We start from the raw sequence: 25,815 nt of genomic DNA, 5'->3' as shown, positions 1-25,815 counted from the left end.
TTGCCTGCTAGTCGTTACAGGATCTTATATGGTTCTGTTAGCGTCACCATGTCCTGGCGGTGCCATAGTTCATTTGATTACTTGATATGAGTGTGTGTGTGTGTATGTACACAGTGTATGACAACAAGATAATAAACCTCACTTTCTTTTTTGCATGTTCCTCTGACACGAAACCTAAACATAGTGACATCATGAAGATAAGGAGTAAGTGAAGGAGGAGGGGTTTAGTGACATGTATAACACACCTGTCTCAGAGAAGACAGAGCCACTCAGAGGGAGAGGGACAGCTGACAACAACCACGACAAACAACACCCACAAAATCAGGTAACAGAGTCATTCAACAACACCCACAAAATCAGGTAACAGAGTCATTCAACAACACTCACTACATCTGGTAGCAGAGTCATTCAACAACACTCACAACATCTGGTAGCAGAGTCAGTCAACAACACTCACAACATCAGGTAACAGAGTCATTCAACAACACCCACAACATCTGGTAGCAGAGTCATTCAACAACACCCACAACATCTGGTAGCAGAGTCATTCAACAACACTCACAACATCTGGTAGCAGAGTCATTCAACAACACCCACAACATCTGGTAGCAGAGTCATTCAACAACACCCACAACATCTGGTAGCAGAATCATTCAACAACACCCACAAAATCAGGTAACAGAGTCATTCAACAACACCCACAACATCTGGTAACTGAGTCCAATAGGTTTTGTTAATAGACGTGTTTTGGAGTGTGTGAATCCAATAGGTTTTGTTGATAGCAGTGTTTTGGAGTGTGTGAATCCAATAGGTTTTGTTAATAGCAGTGTTTTGGAGTGTGTGAATCCAATAGGTTTTGTTAATAGCAGTGTTTTGGATTGTGTGAATCCAATAGGTTTTTGTTAATAGCAGTGTTTTGGAGTGTGTGAATCCAATAGGTTTTGTTGATAGCAGTGTTTTGGAGTGTGTGAATCCAATAGGTTTTGTTGATAGCAGTGTTTTGGAGTGTGTGAATCCAATAGGTTTTGTTAATAGCAGTGTTTTGGATTGTGTGAATCCAATAGGTTTTGTTAATAGCAGTGTTTTGGAGTGTGTGAATCCAATAGGTTTTGTTAATAGCAGTGTTTTGGAGTGTGTGAATCCAATAGGTTTTGTTAATAGCAGTGTTTTGGATTGTGTGAATCCAATAGGTTTTGTTAATAGCAGTGTTTTGGAGTGTGTGAATCCAATAGGTTTTGTTGATAGCAGTGTTTTGGAGTGTGTGAATCCAATAGGTTTAGTTGATAGCAGTGTTTTGGAGTGTGTGAATCCAATAGGTTTTTGTTAATAGCAGTGTTTTGGAGTGTGTGAATCCAATAGGTTTTGTTAATAGCAGTGTTTTGGAGTGTGTGAATCCAATAGGTTTTGTTGATAGCAGTGTTTTGGAGTGTGTGAATCCAATAGGTTTAGTTGATAGCAGTGTTTTGGAGTGTGTGAATCCAATAGGTTTTTGTTAATAGCAGTGTTTTGGAGTGTGTGAATCCAATAGGTTTTGTTGATAGCAGTGTTTTGGAGTGTGTGAATACAATAGGTTTCGTTAATAGCAGTGTTTTGGAGTGTGTGAATCCAATAGGTTTTGTTAATATCAGTGTTTTGGAGTGTGTGAATCCAATAGGTTTTGTTAATAGCAGTGTTTTGGAGTGTGTGAATCCAATAGGTTTTGTTAATAGCAGTGTTTTGGAGTGTGTGAATCCAATAGGTTTTCCTCTCCAATCTCCAGGGATGGACCAATCTCTGTTCCTCATCCTGTTGTTCTCAGGTTAGTGTTTATTTCTGTGTTTGCTTCCGTGTGTGTGTGTGTGTGTGTGTGTGTGTGTGTGTGTGTGTGTGTGTGTGTGTGTGTGTGTGTGTGTGTGTGTGTGTGTGTGTGTGTGTGTGTGTGTGCGTGTGTGTGTGTGTGTGTGTGTGTGCGTGTGGTGTGTGTGTGTGTGTGCATCCATGTGTGTTTGTCCGTGTGTGTGCAAGTGCATCTGCGTGTGTGCTGAACCATAACTTGAGACGTGTGTGCAGAATTGACAGCAATATTATGTACATACCAGTGGGAGCATTTCATATACACTCAGTGGACATTTTATTAGGTATACCAGAGGGTGACTTTCAGTGGCCAGTTTATTAGGTATACCAGTGGGTGACTTTCAGTGGCCAGTTTATTAGGTATACCAGTGGGTGACTTTCAGTGGCCAGTTTATTAGGTATACCAGTGGGAGACTTTCAGTGGCCAGTTTATTAGGTATACCAGTGGGTGACTTTCAGTTGCCAGTTTATTAGGTATACCAGTGGGTGACTTTCAGTGGCCAGTTTATTAGGTATACCAGTGGGTGACTTTCAGTGGCCAGTTTATTAGGTATACCAGTGGGTGACTTTCAGTTGCCAGTTTATTAGGTATACCAGTGGGAGACTTTCATACATACACAGTAGACAGTTTTTAGGTGTACCAGTGGGAACCTTTCATATATTATCTCCACAGGGCTGTCCATCCTCCCCTCATAATGTTGGTGTGTTCTCCACAGGGCTGTCCATCCTCCCCTCATAATGTTGGTTTGTTCTCCACAGAGCTGTCCATCCTTCTCATATAATGTTGGTTTGTTCTCCACAGGGCTGTCCATCCTCCCCTCATAATGTTGGTTTGTTCTCCACAGGGCTGTCCATCCTCCCCTCATCCCTCCCTCATCAGTTCCACTTTGTGAACATGACAAAGACCTGGACTGAAGCTCAGCGTTTCTGCAGACAGAACTACACTGACCTGGCCACCATAGACGACATGGCAGATATGAAGAAGCTCAATAGCACAGTATCAGCTAGTTGGAGAGGATCAGCCTGGATAGGGCTGTATAACATAATCTGGAGGTGGTCTCTGGGAGACAGAGAGTTAGAGGGGGAGGTGTTTTGGGATGATCATCATCCAAATCATGATACTGAAACATTTTGTGTGTATATGTTGCTAAATGCGACTTGGCAAAATTTTAACTGCAGTAAAACATTTTATTTTATCTGCTATGATGGTGAGTTCCCCTGTCAGTTTCCTCATCAATCAACGATGTTGTCAAATACCAAATCATTTTATTCAGATAAGAGATACATATTATTTTCATTTTTTTTACTATTAACAAGCCTTCATCTGTATTTGTATTTTGTTATATCTTATTTATTTCAAATAGAAAAAAATGCGACCAATAAGTACATTCTCATTGCTGAATATAAGACTTGGAGTGATGCTCAGCTCTACTGTCAGGAGAAACACACAGACCTGGCCAGTGTGAGGAACACAACAGAGAGGGACGCCATTAAGAGTATCTTACCTAACGTCACTGATATCTACAGAATGTGGATTGGCCTGAATAAATCTTCTGGAGTCTGGAGGTGGTCTGACCAGAGTGGCTTCTCTTTCAAGAGCTGGGAAACATACAAGGAGAACAATGCAGATGGGAGTTATCAGAACGGAGAGTTCTGTGGTGAAGTTACTTTCCCTTCTGGAAAGTGGAATTATCAGGGTTGTACCAACAACACTCATTTTATCTGCTATGACGGTGAGCCGCTGACAAACACTTCAAATCCTCAATAAAGACATACATTTAACATCTGGTGTTACCGTAATGTTGTGATGAGAAGGACTGAACAATAATGTACAAAGATGTAGGCCTTAGAATCAAAGTTAACTTAATATATTAATAATTAGCGTGAGTCTCTGTTTCCCCCTCTTCTTCCTCCAGATGAACTGGTCCTGGTCACAGAGAACAAGACGTGGTCAGAAGCCCTGTGGCATTGCAGAGACCTGGACATGGAGCTGGTGTCTGCCCACAACCAGAGAATCCAGCACTGGGTCCAACAGAGAGCCAAGAAGGCCTCCACTCCCTTCGTCTGGCTGGGCCTGAGGTACACCTGCACCCTGGACTTCTGGTTCTGGGTCAATGGAGAAGAGTCCTGCTACCACAACTGGGCCGATGGGGAGGGCTACAACACCAGCAAGGAGCAGTGTGGGAACACGGGGGCCATTCAGAGAGACGGGGGACAGTGGGTCGGCAAGGCTGAGACTGAGAGATTCAACTTCATCTGCAGCAAAAGTGATGGTGAGATTTGATCTCTTTGGATGCTGTCTTGTTGAGTTATTTTTATTTTTTTTCTGTTTTACTTCTTTACCTTTGTAGCTCATTCTCTCTCTCGTCAAATGTATTCTCTCTCTCTCTCGCTTACAGTAATCTTTCCTTTGTTCACTAATCTAGATTACTAGGACCAGACCCTGTTCTGTAGACCAGCTGAACCCTACAGCCAACATTGTTCCAGACCCTGCTGTGTAGACCAGCTGAACCCTACAGTCCAGAATGTTCCAGACCCTGCTCTGTAGACCAGCTGAAAACTACAGTCCAGAATGTTCCAGATATACTCAGATTTACATCATACAAGGTGATGGATACTCATTATTTTTTAAATATATGTGTATTTATTTACAGATAACTCCAGAAGTTTTGGGACAGTGACAAATGTTTAGTTGTTTTGGCTCTGTACTCCAGCACTTTGGATTTGAAATGATTCAGCTGTGAGTTTGAAGTGCAGACTGTCAGCTTTAATTTGAGGGTTTTTCATCCATACTGAGTGTACCGTTACAGCTCTTACAGAACTTTTTGTACATAGTCCCTCCCATTTTAGGGGACCAAACATATCGAGACAAATTTACTTACAGTATGTGTGTAATAATGTAGTCAAAAGGTCAGTATTTGGTCCCATATTCATAGCACGCAATTTTTACATCTGGCTTGTGACTTTACAAACCTGTTGGATGCATTAGCTGTTTGTTTTGGTTGTTTCAGATTATTTTGTGCCCAATGGAAATGAATAGTAAATAATGTACAGTGTCATTGTGGAGTCACTTTTATTGTAAATAAGAATATAATATGTTTGTTTCGAAACACTTATACATTAATGTGGATGCAAACATTATTATGGAAATTCAAGAATAATGGTGAGCGAGAAAGTTACAGACACACAAAATTACTGACTGTCTGCAATTTAACCTCATAGACATTGTATTATTTAAGATCCAAAGTGCTGGAGTACAGAGCCAGAAGACCACACATAGTGTCACTGTCCCAATACTGTTGGATCTCACTGGAAATAAAACATAGAGCTACATAGAGCTCACTGGAAATAAACCATAGAGCTACATAGATCTCACTGGAAATAAAACATAGAGCTACATAGAGCTCACTGGAAATAAAACATAGAGCTACATAGAGCTCACTGGAAATAAAACATAGAGCTACATAGAGCTCACTGGAAATAAACCATAGAGCTATGTAGAGCTCACTGGAAAAAACATAGAGCTACATAGAGCTCACTGGAAATAAAACATAGAGCTTCATAGAGCTCACTGGAAATAAATTATAGAGCTACATAGAGCTCCCTGGAAATAAAACATAGAGCTACATAGAGCTCACTGGAAATAAAACATAAGAGCTACATAGAGCTCACTGGAAATAAAACATAAGAGCTACATAGAGCTCACTGGAAATAAAACATAGAGCTACATAGAGCTCATTGGAAATAAAACATAGAGCTACATAGAGCTCATTGGAAATAAAACATAGAGCTCACTGGAAATAAAACATGGAGTTCACTGGAAATAAAACATAAAGCTACATAGAGCTCACTGGAAATAAAACATGGAGCTACATAGAGCTCAAAGGAAATACAACATAGACCTACATAGAGCTAACTGGAAATGAAACATAGAGATTCATAGATCTCACTAGAAATAAAACATAGAGCTTCATTGAGCTCACTAGAAATAAAACAGAGCTACATAGAGCTCACTGGAAGTAAAACATAGAGCTATGTAGAGCTCACTGGAAAAAACATAGAGCTACATAGAGCTCACTGGAAATAAAACATAGAGCTATGTAGAGCTCACTGGAAATAAAACATAGAGCTATATAGTGCTCACTAGATTATTGTGACATGTTTTCAATATTTGTATATTATAACATGTGAATTGATTATTATTATGTTGTGCTGTTGTTTTATTACTGGTTGGTAACAAACCTACTTTAATGTAGAAAATAACTAGACTAACCTCTACCCTGCAAATTGACTCGGTACAGGTACCCCCTGTATATAGCCTCGTAATTGTTATTTTTATTGTGTTACTTTTTATTTTACTATTTTTGCTTTAGTTTATTTAGTATATTTTTCCTTAACTCTATCTTGAACTGATATTTGATATTATATAAGGAGATGGATACAGGATTTTATAATAACATATTTTATATTATACTCTTGTAATGTAATAATATCATACCATACTGTTGTTTCCATATTTACTTGCTATACTTGTTGATGTTAATGAACGTTAATGAATGTTAAAGGTTAGCCTTTAGTTGTTCTCAATATTCAATTGTTTTATTTCTTTTCCATTACAGCTTGCTTTTACTGTTTCCAGAGTATATTTCACTTATTCATTATTTTATCTAGACCATTAATTGCATTCCATTATAGAAATATTTTACGTTTTTTTGAGTTGTTTTAAATATATTGTACCAGCAGTCATTTTTCTATGATACTAGTGTGTACCATTTAAATGACTGTATCTGTTCTGGTGCTGGTGGTGGAGTCTTCATTTAAAGGGGCAATCTGTGACGGGGGCATCTGTTTTAGAATTTTTTATTCATGAAATGTACCCATTCATTCTTGAAGTATATCATTTATAAATGCCTTATGAGCATAATTCAACTGTCATTTCCCATCAGAACCCAAAATGTAACTTGTGGTTACATTTCTCTAGCTCCATCCTAAAGATTTTCCCAAAACAGTGGTGTGTAACGGTTGTCGTATGGAGTAGACCAAGGCGCAGCGGGTTGAGTGCTCATCTTAACTTTTATTGAACACTTAACAAAACACAACAAGAAAAGAACGAACGAACAGTATTGCAGGCTACACACACAGCTATGCAAAAACAACATCCCACAAATGACAGGTGAAAACAGGGCTACCTAAGTATGACTCCCAATCAGCAACAACGAAGTACAGCTGTTCCTGATTGTGTTGGCCTGGTATGGCTCTCAAAGAAATACACAACATAGACAGAGCATAGAAAAACAAAACATAGAACATAACCAAAAACTCCGGAATACTCTAAACAAACACCCCTCTACATAAACACATATCCCAACAAACCCCGAACCACATAAAACAAACACCCCCCTGCCACGTCCTGACAAAACTACAATAACAAATAACACCTTTACTGGTCAGGACGTGACATAGTGGGGTTTACAATTTGTTATTGATTGAACTGCAGATTGCCCCTTTAACTATTTGACTATGGTACATTCACCCTTTACGCAGTAAAAAAAAATCTATATAGTTATGAAAATGCCTCTAGTTTGTTTAGTTTTTTCTTTAATACTTATTTCAAGAAACAGAGGAAAGAATAGAAGGGATTTTGATAAGGATGTTAGACCTGACCTCAGATCATCAGTAAGTCAGTAGGAACACTGTCTACTGTTGTATACCTGGTCTTAGACCTGACCTCAGATCATCAGTAAGTCAATAGGAACACTGTCTACTGTTGTATACAGGATGTTAGACCTGACCTCAGATCATCAGTAAGTCAGTAGGAACAATGTCTACTGTTGTATACAGGGTGTTAGACCTGACCTCAGATCATCAGTAAGTCAATAGGAACACTGTCTACTGTTGTGTACAGGGTGTTAGTCCTGACCTCAGATCATCAGTAAGTCAATAGGAACACTGTCCACTGTTGTATTCCTGGTCTTAGACCTGACCTCAGATCATCAGTAAGAAAGTAGGGACACTGTCTACTGTTGCCACATCTGACGAGCGTCAGAGCCGGTGTAGTACGACTGGATCTTAGTCCTGTATTGATGCTTTGCCTGTTTGATGGTTCGTCGGAGGGGATAGCGGGATTTCTTATTAGCTTCCAGGTTAGAGTCCCGCTCCTTGAAAGCATCAGCTCTAGCCTTTAGCTCAGTGTGGATGTTGCCTGTAGTCCATGGCTTCTGGTTGTGTTATGTACATTTGGTCACTGTGGGGACGACGTCATCGATGTACTTATTGATGAAGCCAATGACAGATGTGGTGTACTCCTCAATGCCATTTGAGGAACCCAGGAACATTTTCCAGTCTGTGCTAGCAAAACAGTCCTGTAGCTTAGCATCTCCTTCATCTGATCACTTTTTTAATGATCTAGTCACTGGTGCTTCCTGCTTTAATTTTAGCTTGTAATCAGGAATCAGAAGGACGGAATTATGGTCAGATTTGCAAAATGGAGGGCGAGGGAGGGCTTTGTATGTGTCTCTGTGTGTGGAGTATAGGTGGTCCAGAGTTATTTTCCCTCTGGTTGCACATTTAACATGCTGGTAGAAATTTTGTAAAACTGTTTTAAGATACCCTGCATTAAGCTCCCCGGCTACTAGGAGCGCCACCTCTGGGTGAGCGTTTTTTTGTTGTTGCTTATGGCAGAATACAGCTCATTCAATGCTATCTTAGTGCCAGCCTATGACTGCGGTGGTATGTAAACAGCTACAAAGAATACAGATAAAAACTTTCTCGGTAGGTAGTGTGGTCTACAGCGTATCATGAGGAACTCTAACTCAGGCAAGTAAAAGCTCGAGACTTCCTTAGATATCGTGCACCAGCTGTTGTTTACAAAAATATATAGACCGCTACCCCTTGTCTTACCAGACGCCGCTGTTTATTCCTTCCGGTACATCGTATAACCAGCCAGGTGTATGTTGATGTTGTCATCGTTCAGCCACGACTCCGTGAAGCATAAGATATTACAGTTTTTATTACACGTGATAGAGTAGTTACATGTTCAAATAATATTTAAAATAACTTAAAAGATAAAATGTTAGTGTTATTATGAGATAATTAGTGTTATTAAGAAACATACACTTTGGAAACAGTAAAATTATTATATTGCAAATATAAAAAAATTATTAACATCTATTCAGCACTGTGCAGCCAATGGCAATTTCCGGTTCAGGTATAAAGCTGGGAGATGCTTAACGTAGTTACAACTCGACAACCGGGAGTGTCGCTAGCGTAGCAGCAAAAAAAATGTATGAAATTGTATGAAATGTATGCATTCACTACTGTAAGTCGCTCTGGATAAGAGCGTCTGCTAAATGACTAAAATGTAAAAATGTAAAAAATCTAGACCTGATAGAATGAACCCCTAAGTGTGCATAAATGCTATCTTGGAACCTTTTGGTGTGGAGTGCATTAATTAAAACACTCTCATATATAAGAATACTGTTGTGGTACAGTGCTGTTCCTTGATGTACAAAAAGGTCAAAGGTGCACACATGGTATCTTCAGAAGTACAAATAGGAACTCACATGGTACAGGTACTGTATCTGCCAGCTGGAGCAACGGTGCCAACACCAGAGTACATTCACTATATAACTGTGTCTGAGTACATTCACTATATAACTATCTGAGTACATTCACTATATAACTGTATCTGAGTACATTCGCTATATAACTATCTGAGTACATTAACTATATAACTGTATCTGAGTACATTCGCTATATAACTGTATCTGCCAGCTGCTGGCTAGAGCACCGGTCCCAACACCAGAGTACGTTCACTATTTAACTGTATCTGAGTACATTCACTATATAACTGTATCTGAGTACATTCACTATATAACTGTATCTGCCAGCTGCTGGCTAGAGCACCGGTCCCAACACCACAGTACATATAACGCATCTTATGTGACTAATCAATCAGTAGAGTTGTAAATGTGATATAAACACATTTATAAACTTGTCTTTTTCATTCGATACGAAGGGAGTTTAACTGGAAAAAGTTGTTTTCATGTCTACTACATCATCAATCACGGCCTTTTATCATCAACAAGTCAATTTAATAAAAACACCTCTCTGGTGGGAAAATGCATACAGTTTTGATGTGTATTTTTTAATTTTCACATGAAAATCTGTCACCAATAGGATGGAAACCTAGCTATTGATCATAAATATAGTCCATTTATTTTACATTGTGGTGCAGCCAGTCCACAAGGTGACAACAGAGCCCTTCTTACATTCTTTGGGGAGAACCCTGCCAGGGATGATAGACGTGTTTCCCACTAGTAATTACCAGTTGGAGGACCGTTCAAGTGTTTTTTCCCCAGTCGTAATTTGGTAGATTCTCACTTCCCACTTGGTTACGAACGCAGCATTAGATACAATCATTGCTGCATAAAAAAAGGTCTCTTGAGCCCGATGCTGCTACATTTCTGAAATGAAATGACTTATTTTCTAGGAGTTCTGGTTCTGCTGGTCCATGTGCTGTGTCTCTGTCGGTGAGAAGTGACAGACCAGCTGCTGATCTGAAAACAGAGAAAGACACGCTGACACAGATCATGTGACCAGCTGCTGATCTGAAAACAGAGAAAGACACGCTGACACAGATCATGTGACCAGCTGCTGATCTGAAAACAGAGAAAGACACGCTGACACAGATCATGTGACCTACTGCTGATCTGAAAACAGAGAAAGACACGCTGACACAGATCATGTGACCTACTGCTTCCAGTTAGGCCTAAGTTTGGGCTGTATAGTATATGAAATATACTAATTTGTGAAGGGGGAAGGGGCGAGGGGGGAATCAGGGGAACATTTAGATACCAGGCTACTCGCAATATAGACTAACAAGTCATTAGATTGGCTTTTCTCACACATAGGTAAGGCAATAGCCATCTACAATACATTTATACAGTGCTTTTTATTAAACACAAGCCTTCATGTACTATAGACCTATTACAATAAAACATTGTCTTTTATCACACATAGGTAAGGCAATAGCCATCTACAATACATTTATACAGTGCTTTTTATTAAACACAAGTCATCATGTACTATAGACCTATTACAATAAAACATTGAATGAATGCATGAATGCTAAATAATGCTAATCAACCTTTTATAGGTGAAGTTGTGGGTTGTCTGTGTATTTTACTTGTTTTATTAATGTTTAGGCTATTTGCTTTGCTTCTAAATCTCAGTGTCTCTTCAGCCAGCGAGGCAACTAGGTTTATTGAACTGTTGCTTACAGGAAGAGCTGCGTATCTGCCCTCTCATTGGCTAAAACAGTCGCATCTGATCTCGTCTTCTCCCGCCTGACTTCCATATTTGAGGACATGTTTTTCCATTGTTAGAGCGGTGAGTCGACTTGTCAATATAATACACTGAACAAAATGCAGCATGTAGTGTTGGTCCAATGTTTCATGAGCTGAAATTAAAGATCCCAGAAATGTTCCCAACGCACAAAGAGCTTATGTCTCTCAAATGTTGGCCACAAATGTATTTACATCGTTGTTAGTGAGCATTTATCCGTTATCAAGATAATCCATCCACCTGACAGGTGTGGCATTTCAAGAAGCTGATTAAATAAACAGCATGATCATTACACAGGTGCACCTTCTGCTGGGGACAATAAAACGGCCACTCTAAAATGTGCAGTTTTGTCGCACAACACAGATGTCTTAAGTTTTGAGGGAGCGTGCAATTGGCATGCTGACTGCAGGAATGTCCACCAGAGCTGGTTCTAGAGAATTGAATGTTAACATATCTTCCATAACCTGCCTCAAACTTCATTTTAGAGAATCTGGCAGTATATCCAACCGGCCTCACAACTGCAGACCACATGTATGGCGTTGTGCAGGCATAAGCTATGGACAATGAACGCAGTTGCATTTTATCGATGGCAATTTCAATGCACAGAGATACCGTGAAGATGTCTTTTTTTAAAGATATCTGTGACCAACAGATGCATTTCTGTATTCCCAGTCATGTGAAATCCATAGATTAGGGCCTAATTTATTTATTTAAATTATATGAACTGTTACTCAGAAAAAATCTTTGAAATTGTTGCATGTTTGTTCAGCATATGTTGGTTCAGCTATACCACATGATCAAAAGTATGTGGACAACTGCTCGTCAAACAGTTGGTGTTGGATGTTGGTAGATGTTGGAACATTTCTGAGGGGACTTGCTACCATTCAGTCACAAGAGCATTAATGAGGTCGGGTACTGATGTTTGGCGATTAGGCCTGGCTCACAGTTGGTGTTCCAATTCATCCCAAAGGTGTTCGATGGGGTTGAGGTCAGGACTCTGTGCAGGCCAGTCAAGTACTTCCATACCGATCTCAAAAAGATATTTCTGTATGTGTGCGTCTGCTCTGCCATAGATCCCATTTCATGAATCTTCCGACGAACAGTTCTTGTTTCCAGAGGCAGTTTGGAACTCAGTAGTGAATGTTGCAACCGAGGACAGACAATTTTTACCAATTAGCCGCTGAGCTGTTTTTGCGCCGAGATATTTCCACTTCGCAATAACTGTTTGACAAACTGACTTGTTGAAAAGGTAGCATCATATGACGGTGCCACGTTGAAATCACTGAGCACTTCATTAAGGCCATTATACTACCAATGTTAATTATATTTCAAACAATAATTCACATTCCATGTATGATCATTTTCCTGATGTAAGAAACTGGTCCAATTAAGATCCTACATCTCTATGAGAGAGAGAGACAGAGAGAAAGAGAGAGAGACAGAGAGACAAAGAGACAGACAGAGAGAGCATCAGAGAGAGAGAGAGAGAGAGAGAGAGAGAGAGAGAGAGAGAGAGAACAGTGTTGTGTTAGTATTTACATGTGTGCTGCAGGTTTTCCTTCACATTTTGTTTTCTTTGACCAGTCATTTTGTCTCTATGGAAATAAGTCTGAACAACGAATAGAGATGCTATTCATCCCTCCATCATGACATCACTACAATATGAAGTTGGGTAGCAGGAAGTACAAGTATAGTAATGCACCTGAATAACATTCACCTGTCCTAGAGGTGACAGAACCACATGGAGAGAGAGAGAGAGAGAGAGAGAGAGAGAGAGAGAGAGAGAGAGAGAGAGAGAGAGAGAGAGAGAGAGAGAGAGAGCAGACAACAAAGTAATACAACCACAAAGACAACATCTAAATCACCAGTAAACATCAGGTAGGAGGATTTATCTATAATCTCTGCATGTACACCTGTTGAAAGAATAAAGTTCCACACATTAAGTGAATGAGTATTTCTATTTAGTAAAGACTTATTGTTCATGTTTGTAAATATATATTATTGAACACCAGAAAATACTAGCCTGGATGTGCATACTGTGCATGAAATAAATCATGTCATTTAAAATGTGATATGCTCCTTCAAACAGTGATTATAGACAGCCTATTTACAAATTAATACTGGAACACTTTATGTTTGTGTTTTCAGTCATTATTATTCATAACACTTAATGCATCTGTAGCATGTCACCATGTTGTTGGTAGAAGATCTAGTTAACATCTGTAACATGTCACCATGTTGGTAGAAGATCTAGTTAACATCTGTAACATGTCACCATGTTGGTAGAAGATCTAGTTAACATCTGTAGCATGTCACCATGTTGTTGGTAGAAGATCTAGTTAACATCTGTAACATGTCACCATGTTGTTGGTAGGAGATCTAGTTAACATCTGTATCATGTCACCATGTTGGTAGAAGATCTAGTTAACATCTGTAACATGTCACCATGTTGGTAGAAGATCTAGTTAACATCTGTAACATGTCACCATGTTGGTAGAAGATCTAGTTAACATCTGTAACATGTCACCATGTTGGTAGAAGATCTAGTTAACATCTGTAACATGTCACCATGTTGTTGGTAGGAGATCTAGTTAACATCTGTAACATGTCACCATGTTGGTAGAAGATCTAGTTAACATCTGTAACATGTCACCATGTTGGTAGAAGATCTAGTTAACATCTGTAACATGTCACCATGTTGGTAGAAGATCTAGTTAACATCTGTAACATGTCACCATGTTGGTAGAAGATCTAGTTAACATCTGTAACATGTCACCATGTTGTTGGTAGATGTTCTAGTTAACTCTTGTTTTCCCTCCGATCTCCAGGGATGGACCAGCCTCTGTTCCTCCTCCTTGTTTTCTCAGGTAAGTGTTCATTTCTGGTTTGTTCTCCACAGGGCTGTCCATCCTCCCCTCATAATGTTGGTTTGTTCTCCACAGGGCTGTCCATCCTCCCCTCATAATGTTGGTTTGTTCTCCACAGGGCTGTCCATCCTCCCCTCATAATGTTGATTTGTTCTCCACAGGGCTGTCCATCCTCCCCTCATAATGTTGGTTTGTTCTCCACAGGGCTGTCCATCCTCCCCTCATAATGTTGGTTTGTTCTCCACAGGGCTGTCCATCCTCCCCTCATATTGTTGGTTTGTTCTCCACAGGGCTGTCCATCCTCCCCTCATATTGTTGGTTTGTTCTCTACAGGGCTGTCCATCCTCCCCTCATAATGTTGGTTTGTTCTCCACAGGGCTGTCCATCCTCCCCTCATCCCTCACTCATCAGTTCCACTTTGTGAATTTGAATAAGACCTGGACTGAAGCTCAGCGTTTCTGCAGACAGAACTACACTGACCTGGCCACCATAGATGACATGGCAGATATGAAGAAGCTCAATAGCACAGTATCAGCTAGTTGGAGAGGATCAGCCTGGATAGGGCTGTATAACATAATCTGGAGGTGGTCTCTGGGAGACAGAGAGTTAGAGGGGGAGGTGTTTTGGGATGATCATCATCCAAATAATGATGCCGAAACGTTGTGTGTGTATATGTTGCTAAATGCGACTTGGCAAAATTATGACTGTAGTAAAACATTTCATTTTGTCTGCTATGATGGTGAGTTCCCCTGTCCATTTCCTCATCAATCAACGATGTTGTCAAATACCAAATCATTTTATTCAGATAAGAGATTCATATTTTATTTATAAAAAAAAAAAAAAGATTTACAAGCATTCATCTGTATTTGTATTTTGTTATGTCTTATTTATTTCAAATAGAAAAAAATGCGACCAATAAGTACATTCTCATTGCTGAATATAAGACTTGGAGTGATGCTCAGCTCTACTGTCGGAAGAAACACACAGACCTGGCCAGTGTGAGGAACACAACAGAGAGGGACGCCATTAAGAGTATCTTACCTAACGTCACTGGTATCTACAGAGTGTGGATTGGTCTGAATAAATCTCTTGGAGTCTGGAGGTGGTCCGACCAGAGTGGCTTCTCTATCAAGAGCTGGGAAACATACAAGGAGAACAATGCAGATGGGAGTTATCAGAACGGAGAGTTCTGTGGTGAAGTTACTTTCCCTTCTGGAAAGTGGAATTATCAGGGTTGTACCACCAACACTCATTTTATCTGCTATGACGGTGAGCCGCTGACAAACACTTCAAATCCTCAATAAAGACATACGTTTAACATCTGGTATTACCGTAATGTTGTGATGAGAAGGACTAAACAATAATGTACAAAGATGTAGGCCTTAGAATCAAAGTTAACTTAATATATTAATAATTAGCGTGAGTCTCTGTTTCCCCCTCTTCTTCCTCCAGATGAACTGGTCCTGGTCACAGAGAACAAGACGTGGTCAGAAGCCCTGTGGCACTGCAGAGACCTGGACATGGAGCTGGTGTCTGCCCACAACCAGAGCATCCAGCACCTGGTCCAACAGAGAGCCAAGAAGGCCTCCACTCCCTTCGTCTGGCTGGGCCTGAGGTACACCTGCACCCTGGAATTCTGGTTCTGGGTCAATGGAGAAGAGTCCTGCTACCACAACTGGGCCAAGGGGGAGGGCTACAACACCAGCAAGGAGCAGTGTGGGAACACGGGGGCCATTCAGAGAGACGGGGGACAGTGGGTCGGCAAGGCTGAGACTGAGAGATTCAACTTCATCTGCAGCAAAAGTGATGGTGAGATTTGATCTCTTTGGATGCTGTCTTGTTGAGTTATTTTTTTTATTTTTCTGTTTTACTTCTTTACCTTTGTAGCTCATTCTCTCTCTCGTCAAATGTATTCTCTCTCTCTCTCGCTTACAGTAATCTTTCCTTTGTTCACTAATCTAGATTACTAGGACCAGACCCTGTTCTGTAGACCAGCTGAACCCTACAGCCAACATTGTTCCAGACCCTGCTGTGTAGACCAGCTGAACCCTACAGTCCAGAATGTTCCAGACCCTGCTCTGCAGACCAGCTGAACCCTACAGTCCAGAATGTTCCAGATATACTCAGATTTACATCATACAAGGTGATGGATACTCATTATTTTTTTAATATATGTGTATTTATTTACAGATAACTCCAGAAGTTTTGGGACAGTGACAAATGTTTAGTTGTTTTGGCTCTGTACTCCAGCACTTTGGATTTGAAATGATTCAGCTGTGAGTTTGAAGTGCAGACTGTCAGCTTTAATTTGAGGGTTTTTCATCCATACTGAGTGTACCGTTACAGCTCTTACAGAACTTTTTGTACATAGTCCCTCCCATTTTAGGGGACCAAACATATCGAGACAAATTTACTTACAGTATGTGTGTAATAATGTAGTCAAAAGGTCAGTATTTGGTCCCATATTCATAGCACGCAATTTTTACATCTGGCTTGTGACTTTACAAACCTGTTGGATGCATTAGCTGTTTGTTTTGGTTGTTTCAGATTATTTTGTGCCCAATGGAAATGAATAGTAAATAATGTACAGTGTCATTGTGGAGTCACTTTTATTGTAAATAAGAATATAATATGTTTGTTTCGAAACACTTATACATTAATGTGGATGCAAACATTATTATGGAAATTCAAGAATAATGGTGAGCGAGAAAGTTACAGACACACAAAATTACTGACTGTCTGCAATTTAACCTCATAGACATTGTATTATTTAAGATCCAAAGTGCTGGAGTACAGAGCCAGAAGAACACACATAGTGTCACTGTCCCAATACTGTTGGAGCTCACTGGAAATAAAACATAGAGCTACATAGTTCTCACTGGAAATAAAACATAGAGCTACATAGAGCTCACTGGAAATAAAACATAGAGCTACATAGAGCTCACTGGAAATAAAACATAGAGCTACATAGAGCTCACTGGAAATAAAACATAGAGCTACATAGAGCTCACTGGAAATAAAACATAGAGCTACATAGAGCTCACTGGAAATACAACATAGAGCTACATAGAGCTCACTGGAAATACACCATAGAGCTACATAGAGCTCACTGGAAATAAAACATAGAGCTACATAGAGCTCACTGGAAATAAAACATAGAGCTACATAGAGCTCACTGGAAATAAAACATAAGAGCTACATAGAGCTCACTGGAAATAAAACATAGAGCTACATAGAGCTCATTGGAAATGAAACATAGAGCTCACTGGAAATAAAACATGGAGTTCACTGGAAATAAAACATAAAGCTACATAGAGCTCACTGGAAATAAAACATGGAGCTACATAGAGCTCAAAGGAAATACAACATAGACCTACATAGAGCTAACTGGAAATGAAACATAGAGATTCATAGATCTCACTAGAAATAAAACATAGAGCTTCATTGAGCTCACTAGAAATAAAACAGAGCTACATAGAGCTCACTGGAAGTAAAACATAGAGCTATGTAGAGCTCACTGGAAAAAACATAGAGCTACATAGAGCTCACTGGAAATAAAACATAGAGCTATGTAGAGCTCACTGGAAATAAAACATAGAGCTACATAGTGCTCACTAGATTATTGTGACATGTTTTCAATATTTGTATATTATAACATGTGAATTGATTATTATTATGTTGTGCTGTTGTTTTATTACTGGTTGGTAACAAACCTACTTTAATGTAGAAAATAACTAGACTAACCTCTACCCTGCAAATTGACTCGGTACAGGTACCCCCTGTATATAGCCTCGTAATTGTTATTTTTATTGTGTTACTTTTTATTTTACTATTTTTGCTTTAGTTTATTTAGTATCTTTTTCCTTAACTCTATCTTGAACTGATATTTGATATTATATAAGGAGATGGATACAGGATTTTATAATAACATATTTTATATTATACTCTTGTAATGTAATAATATCATACCATACTGTTGTTTCCATATTTACTTGCTATACTTGTTGATGTTAATGAACATTAATGAATGTTAAAGGTTAGCCTTTAGTTGTTCTCAATATTCAGTAGTTTTATTTATTTTCTATTACAACTTCCTTTTACTGTTTCCAGAGTATATTTCACTTATTCATTATTTTATCTAGACCATTAATTGCATTCCATTATAGAAATATTTTACGTTTTTTTGAGTTGTTTTAAATATATTGTAACAGCAGTCATTTTTCTATGATACTAGTGTGTAGCATTTAAATGACTGTATCTGTTCTGGTGCTGGTGGTGGAGTCTTCATTTAAAGGGGCAATCTGTGACGGGGGCATCTGTTTTAAAAATTTTAATTCATGAAATGTACCCATTAATTCTTGAAGTATATGACTCATAAATGCCTCATGAGCTTAATTCAGCTGTCATGTCCCATCAGAACCCAACATATAAATGTGTTTTATTCCATTGTTTGTAAACAATGTAATTGTAAACAAACACTGTTTAGCCTCAAAAACATAGTTTAAACTATAATGTCAATATCATGGGTGGTCATCCTGTATAGTCTCAGAAACATAGTTTAAACTATAATGTTGATATCATGGATGGTCACCCTGTATAGTCTCAGAAACATAGTTTAAACTATAATGTTGATATCATGGGTGGTCATCCTGTATAGTCTCAGAAACATAGTTTAAACTATAATGTTGATATCATGGATGGTCATCCTGTATAATCTCAGAAACATAGTTTAAACTATAATGATGATATCATGGATGGTCAGTCCTTTTGTATTTTGTTCTGTCTATTAATGTCTATTTCCATCCTAAAGATTTTCCCAAAACAGTGGTGGGGTTTACACTTTGTTATTGGTTGAAATGCAGATTGCCCCTTTAACTATTTCACTATGGTACATTCATCCTGTACGCAGTAAAAAAAATATATATAATAAAGTTATGAAAATGCCTCTAGTTTGTTTAGTTTTTTCTTTAATACTTATTTCAAGAAACAGAGGAAAGAATAGAAGGGATTTTGATAAGGGTGTTAGACCTGACCTCAGATCATCAGTAAGTCAATAGGACCACTGTCTACTGTTGTATACAGGATGTTAGACCTGACCTCAGATCATCAGTAAGTCAATAGGACCACTGTCTGCTGTTGTATACAGGATGTTAGACCTGACCTCAGATCATCAGTAAGTCAATAGGACCACTGTCTGCTGTTGTTGTAGGACCTGGCTTCAGATAATAGAAAAAGAATAACTGAGATCCATGGTTTATAATCGGTCCACTCTGATGGTAAATAAACTTTATTAACATATAAATCAATCAATCCAATTAAATTCAGTCAACAAATTAATCATCAACGCAACAAATCAACTAATCAATACAATTAATCAATTAACAAATTAAGCAGGCAGTCAATCTAATCAACAAGTCCAATTTACAAATCAAGCAATCAAATGACCAATTAACCAACCAATCAATCAATTCATCAATCATTGTACGTTGTATGAGAAAACAACATCTAAGCACAGTGTATATTTCCACATCATGTAAACAGTAAACAAAAGGAGATATGTGATCCAATACTAATTAGGATGAACATTAGCAATTTGAATTCATCACCATTAATAAAATATAGAGGTTTAACTTCATTTGCAATTAAAGCATTTGAATCGTGTTGCGGGCTTTGGTTTTTCCATGTATGTTTTGAGGTTGGACTTTAGCACATATAGCACGTTAGCACGTTGGGCGCACCGGTTGGTGTCACCTCGTTAGTCAGTACTGTTATGTATGGTACGACGTGCTGTACGTCATACTATACGTTGTTATGGTTTACGACAGTGTGCTGCTTTACGGATGAATGGGTTGTCAGGATGAGTGGCACATGTCATTAAACGTGAAACTGTGCAGATGTGCGTTCTTTTACAGCTAGGCTAGATATAACAAACACGTGTTACACCTGTGCTTTCTTGTCCATCTCGTTAGTGGGAAGGTGTTTCAGCTGTGCTGGCCAAGGTTCTATTTAACAGTGGCTGGCCCAGTTCTACAATTCTCTTTAGTTGGCACTCTCTATGTTATTTCTAGAAAAACAACCTTTACCTGATCTTCCCTGTTTTTCTTTTTGTTCCACTTTTTGGTTCGCTTCCTGTCTTTAAGTTTGGTGTGGGTTTTTATTTTGTTTACCTCTTCTTGGGCAAATTTAGTGGAGGCTCATGGTGGGTGTCTTATAGGTTCCAGTTGTTGTTGCTAGGCAACTTTCAGTGGACTCCGCCATGATTGTCTTTCAGAGCCACTCCTTAACACCAACCTGTTCCGTTTTATGGTTTGTCAGTGACTTTGTTACTTCCCCCTTCTGTTTGAGCGACATTATTTGGTTTTCTAGCTGAGGAATGTAACAACCGATTAGTTGAATATAGACTTTCCACCACTACAAAGAATCACATTTAGCATATCCTCTAAGTAAGTATCACACAATTTACATTATTGATAAATCAAATAACTAATAAATTAGCTGTTTAAAAATAAAAGTTGAATAACATTAAAATGAAATAATGTAAAGTGTTTGTTGAACTCCAAATTAACTGTTACAAACAAACTAAAAGTTCAACTTAAATATTAAATAACATCTATGACAAATATAAAATATAATTGTAACTATGGAAACAGTAACAGTGTAAATGTAGCTCAGTTGTTAGCATAGCCGCAGGAAGTAGTGGTGCTGAGGTTGTTGTCACCCCCTTACAAATCAAAAGAAAACATTTTTCAGCATCTCTACTTTGGCATAAAAGGCAGTTGTATAAATAATATCAGTATTTTGTAGGATTCAGCAGTTTGAATTGTAATAGTCGATGCCTTGTCCCTTTCTCTGAGATCATCATTCTAATGGAATCCAGAAAGAACAAAACCCTGTCCTCAAACATTTACACAAAAAAAAGGTCCAAAATTATTGGCAAAGACACAAAACATCCATATGAAATTAAATAGTCTGATTGATCAAAAAACATGGAAAACAACCACTTTTTGAGCAGTATTAATTGACCATCCTTACAAACCACGTACTGTAAATGTACATTAGTGTATTGTACAGAGGCTGGTCATCTAGGTTTGTACCTGTAGACTTTCCATCAGCATAAAGAACAACACAATCCAGTAATTGAGTACATTGAAACATCAAGTGGTTTGTGGTGATGTGATGACGTGGCTCAGTTGGTATGGCATGGTACTTGCAATGGTAGGGTTGAGTGTTTGATTCCCACGTGGGACCAGTACCTAAATGTATTAAAATGTTTCCACTCACTACTATACTGATCTGATTAAGAGTGTCTACTAAAAAGGAATGAATAGACCATTTAGGTTTTCACTTGGAAACAAGTTGTGACCCGTCACCAAAATATTGCAGCACCCACCCTAAGCCCAAACTACTTCCTGTGGCTAATGTTGGTAGAGCAGGGTGCTTGCAATGCTAGAAGAGTGGGTTTGATTCCTGGGACCACCCCTAAGTAAAATCCATGCATGAATATAAGTCACTTCAGATACAAGTGTCTACTAAAAGGCTGTTATTGTCTATCACTTGATAGAGTAGTAAACAACTCAAGACCTTCACATCTTAGTGTTTTTAATGGTATAATGAGTGTTTTTAAGAAACGTACAGGATGGAAACAGTAACAGCATAACAGTGTGTTAAAATATTCAAACAAAATATGATAATAAACGACGTAACATTATTGAAAATATCCTGTATCCATCACCTTATATAATGTAAATGTGAGAACGTCTGGAACATTCTGGACTGTAGGGTTCAGCTGGTCTACAGTGCAGGATCTGGAACATTCTGGACTGTAGGGTTCAGCTGGTCTACAGAGAGTAGGGTCTGGTTCTAGTAATCTGGATTAGAGAATATACCAGGAAATACATTTAGAGAGAGAGAGAGAGAGAGAGGTCAAGGGGTAGAGGTTCAACACATCAAAAGAAAGAGATCAAATCTCACCATCACTTTTGCTGCAGATGAAGTTGAATCTCTCAGTCTCAGCCTTGCCGACCCACTGTCCCCCGTCTCTCTGAATGGCCCCCGTGTTCCCACACTGCTCCTTGCTGGTGTTGTAGCCCTCCCCATCGGCCCAGTTGTGGTAGCAGGACTCTTCTCCATTGACCCAGAACCAGAAGTCCAGGGTGCAGGTGTACCTCAGGCCCAGCCAGACGAAGGGAGTGGAGGCCTTCTTGGCTCTCTGTTGGACCAGGTGCTGGATGCTCTGGTTGTGGGCAGACACCAGCTCCATGTCCAGGTTTCTGCAGTGCCACAGGGCTTCTGACCACGTCTTGTTCTCTGAGACCAGGACCAGCTCATCTGGAGGAAGAAGAGGACACAGAGACTCATGATAAGCACATAATGGAAAATTGTTGTTATTCAGTGAACATTCACCCCCATCTCCACCCCCCCACCCCCTACCCAAAATGTTCAGTCCCTCTCTTCAATACTTTATAGTAATATTGAATGGTAAATGTAGATCTATATTGTGGATTTTTGTCAGTAGCTCACCATCGTAGCAAATAAAGGGTTGTGTCTGAGTACATGCTTTATCATTCCACTTTCCAGATGATTTTACTTCACCACAGAAGGCTCCATCATTTCCCCCATTCGGCTCGTTTGAATCCCAGTTTCTGTAGGAGGAGCCACTCTGATCAGACCAGACTCCAAGAGATTTCTTCAGGCCAATCCACACTGGTTGATTGTTGCCAGGATTTAGTAAGATAGACTTTATGGTCTCCATCTCTGTTGTGTTCCTCACACTGGCCAGGTCAGTGTGTTTCTCCCGACAGTAGAGCTGAGCATCACTCCAAGTCTTAGATTCAGTGATGACAATATACTTATTGGTCGCATTTTTCTCTATTAGAAAAAAATAAGATATAACAAAATACAAATACAGATGAATGTTTGTAAATAAATGAAATAAATAAAATAAAATATGAATCTTTTCTCTGAATTAAATGATTTGGTATATGACAACATCATTGATTGATGATGAAATGGACAGGGGAACTCACCATCATTGCAGACAAAATACCATTGTTTGTCACAGTTGTCATCATGCCTAAGCCCATTTTGCATCATATACACACAGAACTCTTCTTTGTTGCGATAATTTTCTGGATGTCCTGTGGCCCAAAACCCCTCCCCCTCTAACTCTATGTTTCCCAGAGACCACCTCCAGCTGCTGAGATACAGCCCTATCCAGGCTGTAAAATCCTCTGTGTTATGGAGCTTCTTCATATCTACCATGTCATCTATGGTGGCCAGGTCAGTGTAGTTCTGTCTGCAGAAACTCTGAGCTTCAGTCCAGGTCTTTCTCATTTCCACAAAGTGGAACTGATGAGGGCGGTATGAGGGGAGGAAGGACAGCCCTGTGGAGAACAAACCAACATTATGAGGGGAGGATGGACAGCCCTGTGGAGAACAAACCAACATTATGAGGGGAGGATGGACAGCCCTGTGGAGAACAAACCAACATTATGAGGGGAGGATAGACAGCCCTGTGGAGACAGACACAAACACACGTGCAGAAATGAACACTTACCTGAGAAAACAAGGACGAGGAACAGAGGCAGGTCCATCCCTGGAGATTGGATGGAAAACAAATGTAAACTGGATCTTCTACCAACATGGTGACATGTTACAGATGTTAACTAGAACTTCTACCAACAACATGGTGACATGCTACAGATGTTAACTAGATCTTCTACCAACATGGTGACATGTTACAGATGTTAACTAGATCTTCTACCAACATGGTGACATGTTACAGATGTTAACTAGATCTTCTACCAACAACATGGTGACATGTTACAGATGTTAACTAGATCTTCTACCAACATGGTGACATGTTACAGATGTTAACTAGATCTTCTACCAACATGGTGACATGTTACAGATGTTAACTAGATCTTCTACCAACATGGTGACATGCTACAGATGTTAACTAGATCTTCTACCAACATGGTGACATGTTACAGATGTTAACTAGATCTTCTACCAACATGGTGACATGTTACAGATGTTAACTAGGTCTTTTACCAACATGGTGACATGTTACAGATGTTAACTAGATCTTCTACCAACAACATGGTGACATGTTACAGATGTTAACTAGATCTTCTACCAACATGGTGACATGTTACAGATGCATTAAGTGTTATGAATAATAATGACTGAAAACACAAACATAAAGTGTTCCAGTATTAATATGTAAATAGGCTGTCTATAATCACTGTTTGAAGGAGCATATGACATTTTAAATGACATGATTTATTTAATGTACAGTATGCACATCCAGGCTAGTGTTTTCTGGTGTTCAAAAATATATATTTACAAACATGAACAATAAGTCTTTAATAAATAATAATACTCATTAACAAAATGTGTGGTACTTTATTCTTTCAACAGGCGTACATGCAGAGATTATAGATAAATCCTCCTACCTGATGTTTACTGGTGCTTTAGATGTTGTCTTTGTGGTTGTATTACTTTGTTGTCTGCTCTCTCTCTCTCTCTCTCTCTCTCTCTCTCTCTCTCTCTCTCTCTCTCTCTCTCTCTCTCTCTCTCTCTCTCTCTCTCTCTCTCTCTCTCTCTCTCTCTCTCTCTCTCTCTCTCTCTCTCTCTCTCTCTCTCCGAGTGGTTCTGTCACCTCTAGGACAGGTGAATGTTATTCAGGTGCATTACTATACTTGTACTTCCTGCTACCCAACTTCATATTGTAGTGATGTCATGATGGAGGGATGAACAGCATCTCTATTCGTTGTTCAGTCTTATTTCCATAGAGAGAACATTTCTGGTCAAAGAAAACAAAATGTGAAGGAAAACCTGCAGCACACATGTAAATACTAACACAACACTGTTCTCTCTCTCTCTCTCTCGCTCTGTCTCTCTCTCTATTGCTCTCTCTGATGCTCTCTCTTTCTCTCGCTCTCTCTCTCTCTCTCTCTCTCTCTCTATTGCTCTCTCTGATGCTCTCTCTGTCTCTCTCTCTGTCTGTCTCTCACCCTGTCTCTCTCTCTCTCTGTCTCTCTGTCGCTCTCTCTCTCTCTCTTTCTCTCTGTCTCTCTGTCTCTCTCTCTCATAGAGATGTAGGATCTTAATTGGACCAGTTTCTTACATCAGGAAAATGATCATACAGGAAATGTGAATTATTGTTTGAAATATAATTAACATTGGTAGTAGAATGGCCTTAATGAAGTGCTCAGTGATTTCAACGTGGCACCGTCATATGATGCTACCTTTCCAACAAGTCAGTTTGTCAAACAGTTATTGCGAAGTGGAAATATCTCGGCGCAAAAACAGCTCAGCGGCTAATTGGTAAAAATTGTCTGTCCTCGGTTGCAACACTCACTACTGAGTTCCAAACTGCCTCTGGAAACAAGAACTGTTCGTCGGAAGATTCATGAAATGGGATCTATGGCAGAGCAGACGCACACATACAGAAATATCTTTTTGAGATCAGTGTGGAAGTACTTGACTGGCCTGCACAGAGCCCTGACCTCAACCCCATGGAACACCTTTGGGATGAATTGGAACACCGACTGTGAGCCAGGCCTAATCGCCAAACATCAGTACCCGACCTCATTAATGCTCTTGTGACTGAATGGTAGCAAGTCCCCTCAGCAATGTTCCAACATCTACCAACATCCAACACCAACTGTTTGACGAGCAGTTGTCCACATACTTTTGATCATGTGGTATAGCTGAACCAACATATGCTGAACAAACATGCAACAATTTCAAAGATTTTTTCTGA

The 25,815-nt window shown here is 39.3% G+C and overlaps 3 protein-coding genes across 4 annotated transcripts; 2 read left to right on the top strand and 1 right to left on the bottom strand.

The window, feature by feature from the left end:
• The first annotated feature begins 240 nt into the window (after window positions 1-240).
• On the top strand, window positions 241-9,307 carry LOC106563870 (C-type mannose receptor 2-like). Of its 2 annotated transcripts, XM_082958322.1 has the most exons (6): window positions 241-325; window positions 1,760-1,798; window positions 2,679-3,041; window positions 3,198-3,566; window positions 3,750-4,106; window positions 4,260-9,307. In XM_082958322.1, exons 2-6 carry the CDS (start codon window positions 1,762-1,764, stop codon window positions 4,265-4,267), a joined length of 1,134 nt encoding a protein of 377 aa, XP_082814448.1. In that variant the 5' UTR covers window positions 241-325; window positions 1,760-1,761; the 3' UTR covers window positions 4,268-9,307. The 2 variants fall into 2 exon arrangements, with proteins under 2 accessions (XP_082814448.1, XP_045546181.1); XM_045690225.2 differs by having other exon boundaries at window positions 2,679-3,566.
• A 5,128-nt stretch (window positions 9,308-14,435) lies between these two features.
• Window positions 14,436-18,990, top strand: LOC106594568 (uncharacterized). Its single transcript, XM_082958321.1, has 2 exons — window positions 14,436-15,854; window positions 16,008-18,990. The coding sequence occupies exons 1-2, from the start codon at window positions 15,566-15,568 to the stop codon at window positions 16,013-16,015; spliced, it is 297 nt and encodes a 98-aa protein (XP_082814447.1). The 5' UTR covers window positions 14,436-15,565; the 3' UTR covers window positions 16,016-18,990.
• Window positions 18,991-19,305: 315 nt separating this feature from the next.
• Window positions 19,306-22,954, bottom strand: LOC106594567 (macrophage mannose receptor 1). The gene is made up of 3 exons (XM_045690223.2): window positions 22,566-22,954; window positions 22,017-22,373; window positions 19,306-21,913 (listed from the first exon to the last, which is right to left on the bottom strand). The coding sequence occupies exons 1-3, from the start codon at window positions 22,795-22,797 to the stop codon at window positions 21,906-21,908; spliced, it is 597 nt and encodes a 198-aa protein (XP_045546179.2). The 5' UTR covers window positions 22,798-22,954; the 3' UTR covers window positions 19,306-21,905.
• Window positions 22,955-25,815: the final 2,861 nt, after the last annotated feature.

Source organism: Salmo salar, chromosome 11, assembly GCF_965601325.2.
Source record: "Salmo salar chromosome 11, fSalSal1, whole genome shotgun sequence".
NCBI lineage: Eukaryota > Metazoa > Chordata > Actinopteri > Salmoniformes > Salmonidae > Salmo > Salmo salar.
Note: the sequence above shows the minus strand (reverse complement) of the source record. Positions and strands in the feature narration are given on the sequence as shown.